Here is a 13,413-nt window from a genome sequence, read left to right as displayed (position 1 = left end):
TGACACTACACTATAACAAGCCTTACAGAATCAACACATGCCATAACAAGCTTTACAGAATCAACACTACACCATAACAAGCCTTACAGAATCAACACATGCCATAACAAGCTTTACAGAATCAACAGATGTCATAACAAGCTTTACAGAATCGACACTACACCATAACAAGCTTTACAGAATCAACACATGCCATAACAAGCTTTACAAAATTGACACTACACTATAACAAGCCTTACAGAATCAAAACATGCCATAACAAGCTTTACAGAATTAACAAATGTCATAACAAGCTTTACAGAATCGACACTACACCATAACAAGCTTTATAGAATCAACACATGCCATAACAAGCTTTAAAAAATTGACACTACACTATAACAAGCCTTACAGAATCAAAACATGCCATAACAAACTTTATAGAATCAACACATGTCATAACAAGCTTTACAGAATCAACACTACACCATAACAAACTTTACAGAATCAACACATGTCATAACAGGCTTTACAGAATCAACACTACACCATAACAAGCCTTACAGATTCATCACAACACCATAACAAGCTTTACAGAATCAACACATGTCATAACAAGCTTTACAAAATTGACACTACACTATAACAAGCCTTACAGAATCAATGCATGCCATAACAAACTTTATAGAATCAACACATGTCATAACAAGCTTTACAGAATCAACACTACACCATAACAAACTTTACAAAATCAACACATGTCATAACAAGCTTTACAGAATCAACACTACACCATAACAAGCCTTACAGAATCATCACAACACCATAACAAGCTTTACAGAATCAACACATGCCATGACAACCTGTACAGAATCAGCACAATGTCATCACAAACTGTAGAGTCAACACAACATTTTTTTCTCAGGGTTGTCTTATTGCATCAACATAGACCATTTAGACATGACAGGTCTTAGAAAATCATTTGGTATGACAGCCTCTGCAGTTTCAGTATCAGTAATAATAAATATATAATATACTATTTTGTTTCGTTCAGCTTCAATGCATTAATATTACTGCCTGGTGATTTTCTTTTCCAGATGATTTACTTTGTATGTTAAAGTGTCTTTCCGTGTCATTAAGATGACTATATGTAAAATTTAAAATTCTTGTCCTCTGAAACTGCTGGCCCAATTTTTTAAATAATTTCACACATAAATTCCTTGGGTGATCTTCTACTAAATTTGTGCTGATTCTGACATGTTCGAAAAGATTGCCTCATGTTTTCTCATATATGCAGCTACAGCAGAAAGTTTGAGAATCTTTTTGGAAGAAAGTGTTAGCTTGATTCACACAAATGTGCCTTAGTTGACCCGCTATCAAAACAATTCAAGCCAGCGAGTAATCTGGGGCCATCTCGTACTATTTCAATTTAATGCATAGATTGTCTAAACCGTATATCACAGCTAGACTGTGTTACTTCCCGTGGCTTACATTGTTAATTTATTTACAGCTGAAATAGGAGCTTGTTCAAGGCCTTTCATCATTTTGCACAAGTTGATTTAGCGTGACAATGTTAACAAGCCAATCTACTCAGAAAATAAAGAAAAGATGCACTCACTAACTTATGTTAAACTTACATTTAGATGCTAATTTAATGAAAACTGGAAAATTTGAAAAGATATAGGAGGTTGCTATAGCAGGAGCATGTTTATAGTTATTCAAATTGCTGATAATGGACGCACTTACAAAATGAAATGGATTATAAATCTTTAATAAAATGTCTCAGACATGCTCAGGGACTGTGGCAAAAAAATCTTGTCTGAATCAAAAAGTTCAAGGCGCTGACCTACAGATTTTTGCTAAAAATGATCTTTCTTTGAAACTGAAGTTCGGTCATAGTATAAACTTTAGAACATGAGTGTTTGTTTCTAAACAGTCTTAAAAATGCCTGTAATAGCTCTTGTTATACATTTGCAATAATGTTCAAGCTCTAAAGTTGAAAAGTAACTAAATTTTTTATTGATTTAATAATTTTTGCTACAAGTCCTCTGTATGCAATTTTTGACATATTGCCATTTGCAATTAAATCAAAAGGAAACATGTATTGTAAAAAAAATGAGCATGATGTTGTTGAATTTGATATGATCTCATCTAGAAAAAAGAGAATATTCATCATAAACTGAATCTCACAATTGCTGATAAATGCAACAGTTTACCTGTCCAATATATGTTTTCGGTTACCATGATACTGTCCTTTACTGATCCACACTACAGGATACTTTTGATATTCTCAAAAAAGTTGTACCCCTTTGAAAAAAATTCTGTTTGTAAAGAAATGATTTTCAGAAATGCTGAAAATCATGTTCAACTAAGTTATGTAAAATTTTGTTTCTGGGACATTATAGTTATTGCGTAAAGAATGAAGATAGGTAATCACTATTGCAAAATGGCGAGTTTATAAAAAGGCGTTTCATTGTCAGGAGGTGTGGTCCTTTCATGCAGTCCTTTCTGGAATTCATGTCATATATCGGTTAATTGATTTACAATCATTCTGTAGTATAATAAACATGATTTATATGCTTATTTTCATTTAAAACATCTTTTTATTTCAACAACTTGTTTAGGCAAATGTTGCAGACAAATATAGAAAAAAAAACACTACATTCTTGCTTATTCAAACTGTTTCAGTAATTGATATAAAACATAGAAAAAATTAACATTGTCGGATATTGCTGATAAAAAGACGTCTTCATTTTTTGGTATGGACTTTGAAAGTGAAATGATTTTTGTCTAATTGTCTTTCAGCTGTGGGTAATGATGAAAATGGACCAACAGAAGTGGTTTCAGAGAAAGTTCCACTGGAAAGCAAAAGGGTAATTATAAAACAGATTCTTTGATCTTAATAGTGTGTAAACATTAAGGAAAAGAGTTGACAGACAAGCTATATTTAATTTTAAAAAAGTTTGCTGTTGCAGTAAGTGGTAGATACTTAGGTCTGCTTCAATTGTTAGATAGTGGTTGACCTGTTGAGAAATTGAGGATCCATGCATATATATCAAGCATTATTATCCGTTCATACAAATGGATTAAGCAAAATTTTAAATTTGGCTGCAGTGTTCTTTGAAACTTGTCAACAAGTCCATTTATATTGATATAACTGTTAATCATCCACAATTGAAGAAGGCCTTAGGGTCTCTCATTCTAGCTGTCTGTTGACTGGAATAAAGTTTGTTCATTCTTGTCTGAACTTTCTAACTAAACTAACATACTATTTTCATCTTACACTTTAATTGTCTATTGAACTCGTGTGATATTATTTCTTGTTTTTTAGCCGTAACATTTTTCATTTTTAGCTCGACTATTCATAGAATAGTAGAGCTATTGGACTCGCCCATGCGTCGGGGTCCGCGTCCGCGTCCCGATTTGGTTAAGTTTTGTATGTAAGCTGGTATCTCAGCAACCACTTGTGGGAATGGATTGAAACTTCACATACTTATTCACTGTGATAAACTGACTTACATTGCACAGGTTCCATAACTCTGTTTTGCTATTTTACAAAATTATGCCCCTTTTTTGACTTAGAAATTTTTGGTTAAGGTTTTGTATGTAAGCTGGTATCTCAGTAACCACTTGTGGGAATGGATTGAAACTTCACACACTTATTTACTGTGATAAACTGACTTACATTGCACAGGTTCCATAACTCTATTTTGCTTTTTCACAAAATTATGCCCCTTTTTTGACTTAGAATTTTTTGGTTAAGGTTTTGTATGTAAGCTGGTATCTCAGTACTCACTAATGGGAATGGATTGAAACTTCACACACTTGTTCACTGTCATGATCTGACATGCACAAAGCAGGTCCCATAACTTTATTTTGCTTTTTTACAAAATTATGCCCCTTTTTCAACATAAAAATTTTTGGTTAAGTTTTTGTGTTAGCTGGTATCTCAGTATCCACTAATGGGAAAGGATTGAAACTTCACACACTTGTTCACTGTCATGATATGACATGCAGTGCAAAGGGTCAATAACTCAACTGCATTTTACAAAATTATGCCCCTTTTTCAACTTAGGAGTTTTGGGGTTAAATTCTTATATGTAAGCTGGTATCTTAGTACCCACTAATGGGAATGGATTGAACCTTCATACACTTGTCCACTGTCATGAGCTGATAAGCACTATGCAGGTTCCATAACCCTATTTTACTTTTTCACTAAATTATGCCCCTTTTTCGACTTTCTTATTCATTCAAGCGACAAGGCTGTTAAATAGTCAAGCGTTGCTGTCCTCCGACAGCTCTTGTTTGGTTTTGGGATTTTTGTTGCATAATTAAACTCTGCATTGGCATAGTAAATATTTTGAATGCATCGTTCACAAATGTGTGTGTTGGCATAAGGTTCTGTGGAAAAAGAGCATCCTTAGGGTTAGGGGTAGTTTCTTAAGTTTGTTTTTCTTTTATATTGTTTATTTTTCTATATAATTTTGTTAATAGTATAACTTAATGACAGTTGAAATTTAGGACTGAAATGTTGTTGCTTATGGCAAGAAAATAGTTATAACTTAATATTGAGTAACTTTTACACCCTGTTTAATTGATCTGTCTATTAGTTTGATTTAGTTGAAGAAGTTGTTGCCGCAAGTGGTTTAGTGAATGACCTCTTGTATTATAGTTTTCAGACCTCGCCAAAGGTCAATTAGATTCTTAATGTATGCAAGCCTTTCAAGTGAAGGTTGATGGTTCTACCCAGGGATTTGTCCATCATTCAGCAAGGAAACAAAACAGGACTGAATGGCCTACTTTGATTGTTCAGCTGTCAACCATGGTTGCTGTTCAGGAATTTGGTGATCCTCCCATGTGTAATAAGTCAGTAAATGAAATTTAATGATAAAATGACTTATTCCTAGCTGGAATTAAATGACTAAATGACTGATTCCTAGCTGTGCCACTTTCCATACACTTAACTCTGGACTGAAGGCTAAATCAGCAAGTGTTAACAAGCTTAGCAATGCTCGAGCATGTCCAAGTAGGCCAAAATGTCTGTATGATGTTAAAACACTGCCAGACATATTGATTGAAAAAGTTCCCTTTAACTATTTTTGCTGCAGGATAATTCTGGAGAGGAGTCAACACTCTTGCCACCATCTAAGGTTCCTTCTTTATATTTTGTATATATGCATAATGCCAGAATTACAAAAATTCTTGTATATTTATATCATAATGTGCAAAACAGGCTTTCAACTTGGCCCTTTTTTCTAGCTTTCTTTCAACTTGGTCCTTTTTTAGCCCACCATCATCAGATGGTGGGCTATTCAAATCACTCTGCGTCCGTGGTCCGTCGTCCTTCCGTCCGTCCGTCCGTCCGTCATTCCGTCCGTCCTTCCGTTAACAATTTCTCGTTATCGCATCTCCTCAGAAACTACCAGGGGGATTTTGACCAAACTTTGTCAGAATGATGTATTGGTACCCTAGTTGTGTCCCCCTGAAAATCAGACTGGTTCAACAAATTTTTAGTAAGTTATGGCCCTTTGTTTATTTCTATAATTTACATAGATTTATATAGGGAAAAACTTTGAAAATCTTCTTGCCCCAAACCACAGAGCCTAGGGCTTTGATATTTGGTATGAAGCATCATCTAATGGTCTTCTACCAAAATGATTCAAATTATTTCCCTGGGGTGTAATATGGCCCCGCCCCGGGGGTCGCATGGTTTATATAGACTTATATAGGGAAAAACTTTGAAAAACCTCTTGTCCAAAACCACAGGGCCTAGGGCTTTGATATTTTGTATGTGACATCATCTAGTGGTCTTCAACTAAGATTGTTCAAATTATCCCCCTAGGGTCAAATATGGCCCCGCCCCGGGGGTCACATCGTTTACATAGACTTATATAGGGAAAAACTTTGACAATCTTCTTGTCCAAACCACAAAGCCTAGGGCTTTGATATTTGTAATGTAGCATCGTCTAGTGGTTCTCTACCAAGTTTGTTAAAATTATCCCCCTAGGGTCAAATATGGCCCCGCCCTGGGGGTCACATGGTTCATATAGACTTATATAGGGAAAAGCTTATAAAAACTTCTTGTCAATAACCTACAACATTCAGATTTGGACCACATGTATGGTTTTGAGTGGCAAGATGAACCTTGACATGAGTTGACCTTGATTTTGACCTAGTGACCTACTTTCACATTTCTGTAGCTACAACCTTCAAATTTGGACCACATGCATAGTTTTGTGCACTGAAATAAACTTTGACCTTGACATTGACCTAGTGACCTACTTTCACATTTTTTAAGGTACAGGCTTCAAATTTTGGACCACATGCATAATGTCGTGTTCCGAAATGAAATTTGACCTTGATTTTGACCCAGTGACCTACTTTCACATTTCTCAAGCTACAGCCTTCAAATTTGGACCACCTGCATGGTAATTGTACCGAAACAAACTTTGACCTTTACATCGACCTAGTGACCTACTTTCACATTTTTTAAGGTACAGGCTTCAAATTTGGACCACATGCATAGTTCTGTATTCCAAAATAAAATTTGACCTTGATTTTGACCTAGTGACCTACTTTCACATTTCTCAAGCTACAGCCTTCAAATTTGGACCACATGCATGGTTTTGTGTACCGAAACAAACTTTGACCTTTACATTGACCTAGTGACCTACTTTCACATTTTTGAAGGTACAGGCTTCAACTTTGGACCACATGCATAGTTTTGTATTCCGAAATAAAATTTGACCTTGATTTTGACCTAGTGACCTACTTTCACATTTCTAAAGCTACAGCCTTCAAATTTGGACCACTTGTATAGTTTTGTGTACCGAAATGAACTTTGACCTTAAGATTGACCTAGTGACCTACTTTCAGATTTCTGTAGCTATAGGCTTCAAATTTAGACCACATGAATAGGATTGTGTACCGAAACAAACTTTGATCTTGATATTGACCTAGTGACCTACGTTCACATTTTTGAAGGAACAGGCTTCAGATTTGGACCACAAGCATAGATTTGTGTTGTGAAGTGAAATTTGACCTTGATTTTGACCTAGTGACCTACTTTCTCATTTCTCAAGCTACAGCTTCAAATTTGGACCACTTGCATAGTTTTGTGTACCGAAATAAACTTTAACTTTAAGATTGACCTAGTGACCTACTTTCAAATTTCTCAAACTACAGTCTTCAAAATTGATGCACATGCATAGTTTTGTGTACAAAGAACTTTGTCCTTGAAATTGATCTAGTGACCTACTTTCACATTTCTCAAGTTACAGCTTTCGAATTTAGACCACATGCACAGTGTTGTGTACGGAAATGAAATTTGACCTTGAGCTAGTCAGTAAGTCTTGAAATTTGGAACACACAAAAATGACACATTGGTGGGCGCCAAGATCACTCTGTGATCTCTTGTTTCTAGCTTTCCTCTTCATTTTGTTTTGATTTATCCCAGCCATTTCCTACTTTATCCCTATATAGTCATATTAGTTTTATTGAACAGTTATGTTCAGCACAAGACTTTCTTAAAAAAAAAAACACCAAAAACATACATTGAGGGCATATTTTTTTACTTCAGTAAGACCAAACTAGCTTTTACAGAGTGATCACCAGATGCAATATCTTTTTGACTGGTGTAGCCACAAGTAAAAATGTGAGATTTGATTTTCACAAGTAAAAGATATTTGATCATAGTGCAAAACAAACAAATTTTCCTTTACACCATGTTTTTCAATGATCTTAACAAAACTTTGCATACTTGATATCTGATATTCTTCACTGTCAAATTATCAAATATATTTCACTCTTAATATATAAGTAATTACGTCACTGAAAAAAAAAACATTGTAATAAAATGGTCTTACTATGTCAAAGTAGGTAATTTTAACCTTTAGCCTGCTGAATTTCTAAAATGGACTGGTCCATCATTCAATTTGGGCAGTACTATTTATTATTTGAAGGGGTGTTCACTGAAAATTTACTTACTTAATAGCGAACAGCACAGATGTGCATGCTGATCTTGGTCTGCGCTTGTCGCAAAGTCAGAATCACTTGGCGCCAGCAGGCTAAAGGTTAAGATCAGTATTTTTGCAGTTTAATTGTCAGCTGCATTGTTATCTTTGTTTAGACTTAATGCAAATTAATAAAATTGTCATTTCATGATACCAGTATGAATGGGAAAAAATGTCAAAAATATTATGTAATTTAAAGTAATGAGTTGTCTTGGAACATAAATAATCAACTATGTAACAAAACATTATTGTTTTGTAATGAAAACAGATATTTAGAACCATTAGCTCATATTTGGTTTCTGTTTTGGTTTTGGAAACACACCTTTCTTTTTTCTACTGTACAAGAGCAGAGGAATCCCTCCTTTTTATGCCCCCGGCATCTACTGATGCGGGAGGCATATAGTGATTGACCTGTCCGTTCGTCCATTCGTTCGTCCATCCGTCCGTCCATACGAGGTTAACCAAATGGGTCCGTTTCGTCTAGCTTCAATACCCCTTACTAGAATGACTTGATACTAATGCAGATGTAACCTGTGACCATTCCTCATCTTCAGACATCACCTGACCTCAGTTTGACCTTGACCTTGACCTTGACCTCGTTTTGGACTTAGGTTGCTTTATATGGGCCATCTCTTGGTTAACCAAATGGGACCATTTCGTCTAGCATCAATACCCATTACTAGAATGACTTGATACTAATGAAGATGTAACCTGTGACCATTCCTCATCTTCAGACATCACCTGACCTCAGTTTGACCTTGACCTTGACCTCATTTTGGACTTAGGTTGCTTTATATGGGCCATCTCTTGGTTAACCAAATGGGATCGTTTAGTCTAGCATCAATACCCCTTACTAGAATGACTTGATACTAATCACCTGACCTCAGTTTGACCTTGACCTCGTTTTGGACTTAGGTGCAAAATCTATCGACAAGGATGCCACCGGGGGCATCAAGCGTTTATTGAACGCAGCTCCTTTTTCTTAATCTGTTTTAAATTTTTAACTTGGCTTTTACCCCCTCTTTTTGCCAAGTGGTCAGTTGAAAGCCTCAAAACACCTGTAGTATAACTTTCTCTATATGGAACATTATGTCTGCCAAATATAGTAGATTTGTAGGGAAGGTATTAAAATACACTAGACTTTTGGCATGTGTAGCATGTGAGCATATTTTCTGTTCAGTATTACAGCTGGTCAGTATTACAGTCAAACCTGTTTAAACAGCCAATCAAGGGGAATGTAAAAATCGACAGCCCCAAAGGTGTGGTTATCACAGTATTGCAAACGCAGCAGGATAGGATATTCACTGATTGGCTGCTTAATAAAGGTTTTCAGTTTAACAGAGGTGACTACAAAAACAAGTTGAACTGTGCTTTTATGAGAACTTCCAAGTGTATCATCATTAAATACTGTGAAATTATTTAATTTTGTGAGCACAAAATTTCGTGGTTTTAATCAAAACAGCTATTTCATGTGTAAATAAGTTTGTCGATTTTGACCTTTTACTCTGCTAATAATAAGTCCTTGAAGCCATGCTGATAGGGGATGGAGCTTAATGTCTTGATAATGATTAGTTAAACTTTGAAAATCTTCTCTGAAACTTTAAAATAATTTCACACTGTTGTTCCTTGCTCCAAAATTATTCTATCCAGCTGTAATGTCAGACCAGTGACCTAGGGCCATCATAGCTACTATTTTTAGCTCACCTGAGCCAAAGGCTCATGGTGAGCTTTTGTGACCGCTCAATGTCCGGCGTCAGGCGTGCGTCGTCCGTCCGTCAACATTTCATAAAAAAATCTTCTTCTTGAAAACCACTGGGCAGAATTACACCAAACTTCGCAGGAATGATCCTTGGGTGGCCCCCTTTCAAAATTGTTCAAAGAATTGAATTCCATGCAGAACTCTGGTTGCCATGGCAACCGAAAGGAAAAACTTTAAAAATCTTCTTGTCCAAAACCACAGGGCCTATGACTTTGATATCTGGTGTGTAGCATCATCTAGTGGTCTTCCACCAAAATTTTTCAAATTATCCCCCTAGGGTCAAATATGGCCCCACCCCGGGGGTCACATGGTTTATATAGACTTATATAGGGAAAACTTTGAAAACCTTCTTGTACAAAACCACATGGCCTAGGGCTTTGATATTTAGTATGTAGCATCATCTAGTGGTCTTCAACCAAGATTGTTCAAATTATCCCCCTAGGGTCAAATGTGGCCCCACCCCGGGGGTCACATGGTTTATATAGACTTATGTAGGGAAAACTTTGAAAATCTTATACAAAACCACATGGCCTAGGGCTTTGATATTTGGTATGTAGCATCATCTAGTGGTCTTCTACCAAGATTGTTCAAATTACCGCCCTAGGGTCAAATGTGGCCCCACCCTGGGGGTCACATGGTTTATATAGACTTATATAGGGAAAACTTTGAAAATCTTCTTGTACAAAACCACATGGCCTAGGGCTTTAATATTTGGTATGTAGCATCATCTAGTGGTCCTCTACCAAGATTGTTCAAATTATCCCCCTAGGGTCAAATATGGCCCCGCCCCGGGGGTCACAAGTTTGTCTATTATAGGAAAAAAAGTTTAAAAATCTTCTTGTCTGGAACCACAACACTTAGACCTTTGATATTTGGTTTGTAGCATTGTCTTATGGTCCTTAACCAAAATTGTTCAAATTGTACCCCTGGGGTGAAAAGAGGCCCTGCCCTGGGGGTCCCAAGTTTTATATAGACTTATATAGGAAAAAGCTTTAAAAATCTTCTTGTCAGAAACCATAAGACCTAGGCTTTTGATATTTGGTATAATGCATTGTCTAGTAGTCCTCTACCAAAATTGTTCAAATTGTGCCCCTGGGGTTAAAAGAGGCCCTGCCCTGGGGTCACTTAGTTATTATGTGAGTTATATAGGAAAAATACTTAAAAAATCATCTGATCCTATTTCCAAGACTATTTAATTATAATGACCTGATGACCCCAGGTAATATGATGTCACATGACTGTGACCTTGACCTACTGACCTACTTTCTTGTTTTTTAAGATACAGCCTTGAAATTTTGATGACATCGATACACAGTTTTGCACACAAATCGTAAAACTGAATTCCATTGACCATGAATGTGACCTACTGACTTTCTTAATATTTTATCATCAGTTTGACATTTGAAACATGTAGCTCATATTACTCAAGTGAGCGATCCAGGGTCATCATGACCCTCTTGTTTGAAATACATTCTGTCAAAGTCATCCATAATGAAGTTAATACATCTTTGTTTTCTCTTGTTCTTTGGCCATTTCTTTGTAAATAATGCAGAACGGATCACAAAACCCAAGAATATAATATTTAACTGGGCTATAAATTGTATTAACAACACATAAAAAAGAAATTACAAATGTTAGATTGAAACTTGTATTCAAAAACTGGAAGTTAAGTGACAAGCAATGTTTTTTTTACTATCACACTGCAGGGCTTTTGCTTATTTGTAATCAAATGTTATAATAACTCACTTTGTTTAGTAAGCACCATAATAGTAATTATTACATACTCATTTAAAAACTCCATTTAGTTTTAATGAAACCTGAAACGTCAATATTTTTCCATATTGCCCTTCAAATTTTATATCGGGTGTGTGACATCAGTTTCATTTATGCCGTCTAGTTTAAAAGTTCTTAAATGACAATATTTTCAATTTTACACAGGCTTAATAATAAATTTGAATCATTTATATAATAATTTTAAGTGTAGGTGTGTATGTAATAAAAAGATTATTAGATTTGCATCAAGAAATATGCACTCGTTCTTTCGCTGAATAATATTGCATTCCTAAAGTCACACAATATTTCCGCTGCAGAACTCATGCATATTTCTCGATACAAATCTAATAACATATAAGTATCATATGATGTCTATGCCTGTTATCAAAAAAGCACAGTACAGACAATAAGAAATAAACATTTTTACTTACCAGCTTTTGAGAGTTTACTTGATTAAAAGTTTACTGTAGAAAAAAAAAATAAAACAGTTTATTTTTAACTCAGTATGTGAGGAAATATACAAGAATTTAACTATTATGCACACAGATATATTAAGATAGCCAAAGTCATTGCCATAGACTTGGTTGCATGCATGTCAGTACATACGGCAAGCCAATTGTCCAATAATTACGTGAACCCCGGATCACGGTCGAAAAACTAGGATTAATGATCAAGAAACTAGGTTTTTCGAACGTAAAATTAGGTTTTTAGCTCACCTGAGCACGAAGTGCTCAAAGGTGAGCTTTAGTGATCACCCTGTGTCCGGCGTCCGTCGTCGTCCGTCGTCCGTCCGTCCGTCCGTCCGTCCGTCGTCAACAATTTGACTGTTAACACTCTAGAGGTCACATTTTTGACCCAATCTTAATGAAACTTGGTCAGAATGTTACCCTCAATAAAATCTTGGACGAGTTCGATATTGGGTCATCTGGGATCAAAAACTAGGTCATCAGGTCAAATCAAAGGAAAAGCTTGTTAACACTCTAGAGGTCACATTTTTGGCCCAGTCTTAATGAAACTTGGTCAGAATGTTACCCTCAATAAAATCTTGGACGAGTTCGATATTGGGTCATCTGGGGTCAAAAACTAGCTCATCAGGTCAAATCAAAGGAAAAGCTTGTTAACACTCTAGAGGTCACAATTTTGGCCCAATCTTAATGAAACTTGGTCAGGATGTTACCCTAAATAAAATCTTGGACGAGTTCGATATTGGGTCATCTTGGTTCAAAAACTAGGTCACCAGGTCAAATCAAAGAAAAAGCTTGTTAACACTCTAGAGGTCACATTTTTGGCCCAATCTTAATGAAACTTGGTCAGAATGTTACCCTCAATAAAATCTTGGACGAGTTCGATATTTGGTTATCTGGGTTCATAAACTAGGTCACCAGGTCAAATCAAAGGAAAAGCTTGTTAACACTGTAGAAGCCGCATTTATGACTGTATCTTCATGAAACTTGGTCAGATTGTTAATATTGATGATCTTAAGGTCCAGTTTGAATCTGGGTCATGTAGGATAAAAAACTAGGTCACCAAGCCAAATCAAATGAAAAGCTAGTTTACACTAGAGGCCACATTTATGACCATACCTTAATGAAACTTGGTCAAATCTTGATGATCTATAGCTCAAGTTCAAATCTGGGTTAGGTGGGGTCAAAAACTAGGTCACTAGGTCATATCAAAGGAAAAGCTTGTTAACACTCTCGAGGCCACATTTATGACTATATCTTCATGAAACTTAATCAGAATGTTAAACTTGATGATCTTTAGGGCAATTTTGAATCTGGGTCATGTCGGGTCAAAAACTAGGTCACCGGGTCAAATCAAAGGAAAAGCTAATTAACACTGTAGAGGCCACGTTTATGACCATATCTTAATGAAACTTGGTCAGAATGT

The 13,413-nt window shown here is 35.9% G+C and overlaps 1 protein-coding gene across 6 annotated transcripts in view; it reads left to right on the top strand.

The window, feature by feature from the left end:
• LOC123552175 (anoctamin-4-like) overlaps window positions 1-13,413 on the top strand; it is a 127,802-nt gene that overhangs the window by 18,012 nt on the left and 96,377 nt on the right. For 5 of the 6 annotated variants that reach the window (XM_053541710.1, XM_053541708.1, XM_053541709.1 and 2 more), the window contains 2 exons: window positions 2,785-2,852; window positions 5,088-5,129. In XM_053541710.1, the coding sequence (XP_053397685.1) occupies window positions 2,785-2,852; window positions 5,088-5,129 (110 nt within the window). The remainder of the gene's footprint in view (window positions 1-2,784; window positions 2,853-5,087; window positions 5,130-13,413) is intronic. The other variant, XM_053541712.1, reaches the window with a different exon arrangement.

The sequence above is a fragment of the Mercenaria mercenaria genome, chromosome 4 (assembly GCF_021730395.1).
Source record: "Mercenaria mercenaria strain notata chromosome 4, MADL_Memer_1, whole genome shotgun sequence".
Lineage (NCBI taxonomy): Eukaryota > Metazoa > Mollusca > Bivalvia > Venerida > Veneridae > Mercenaria > Mercenaria mercenaria.
The sequence above is the reverse complement of the archived record's forward strand: the minus strand, read 5'-3'. Positions and strand labels throughout refer to the sequence as shown.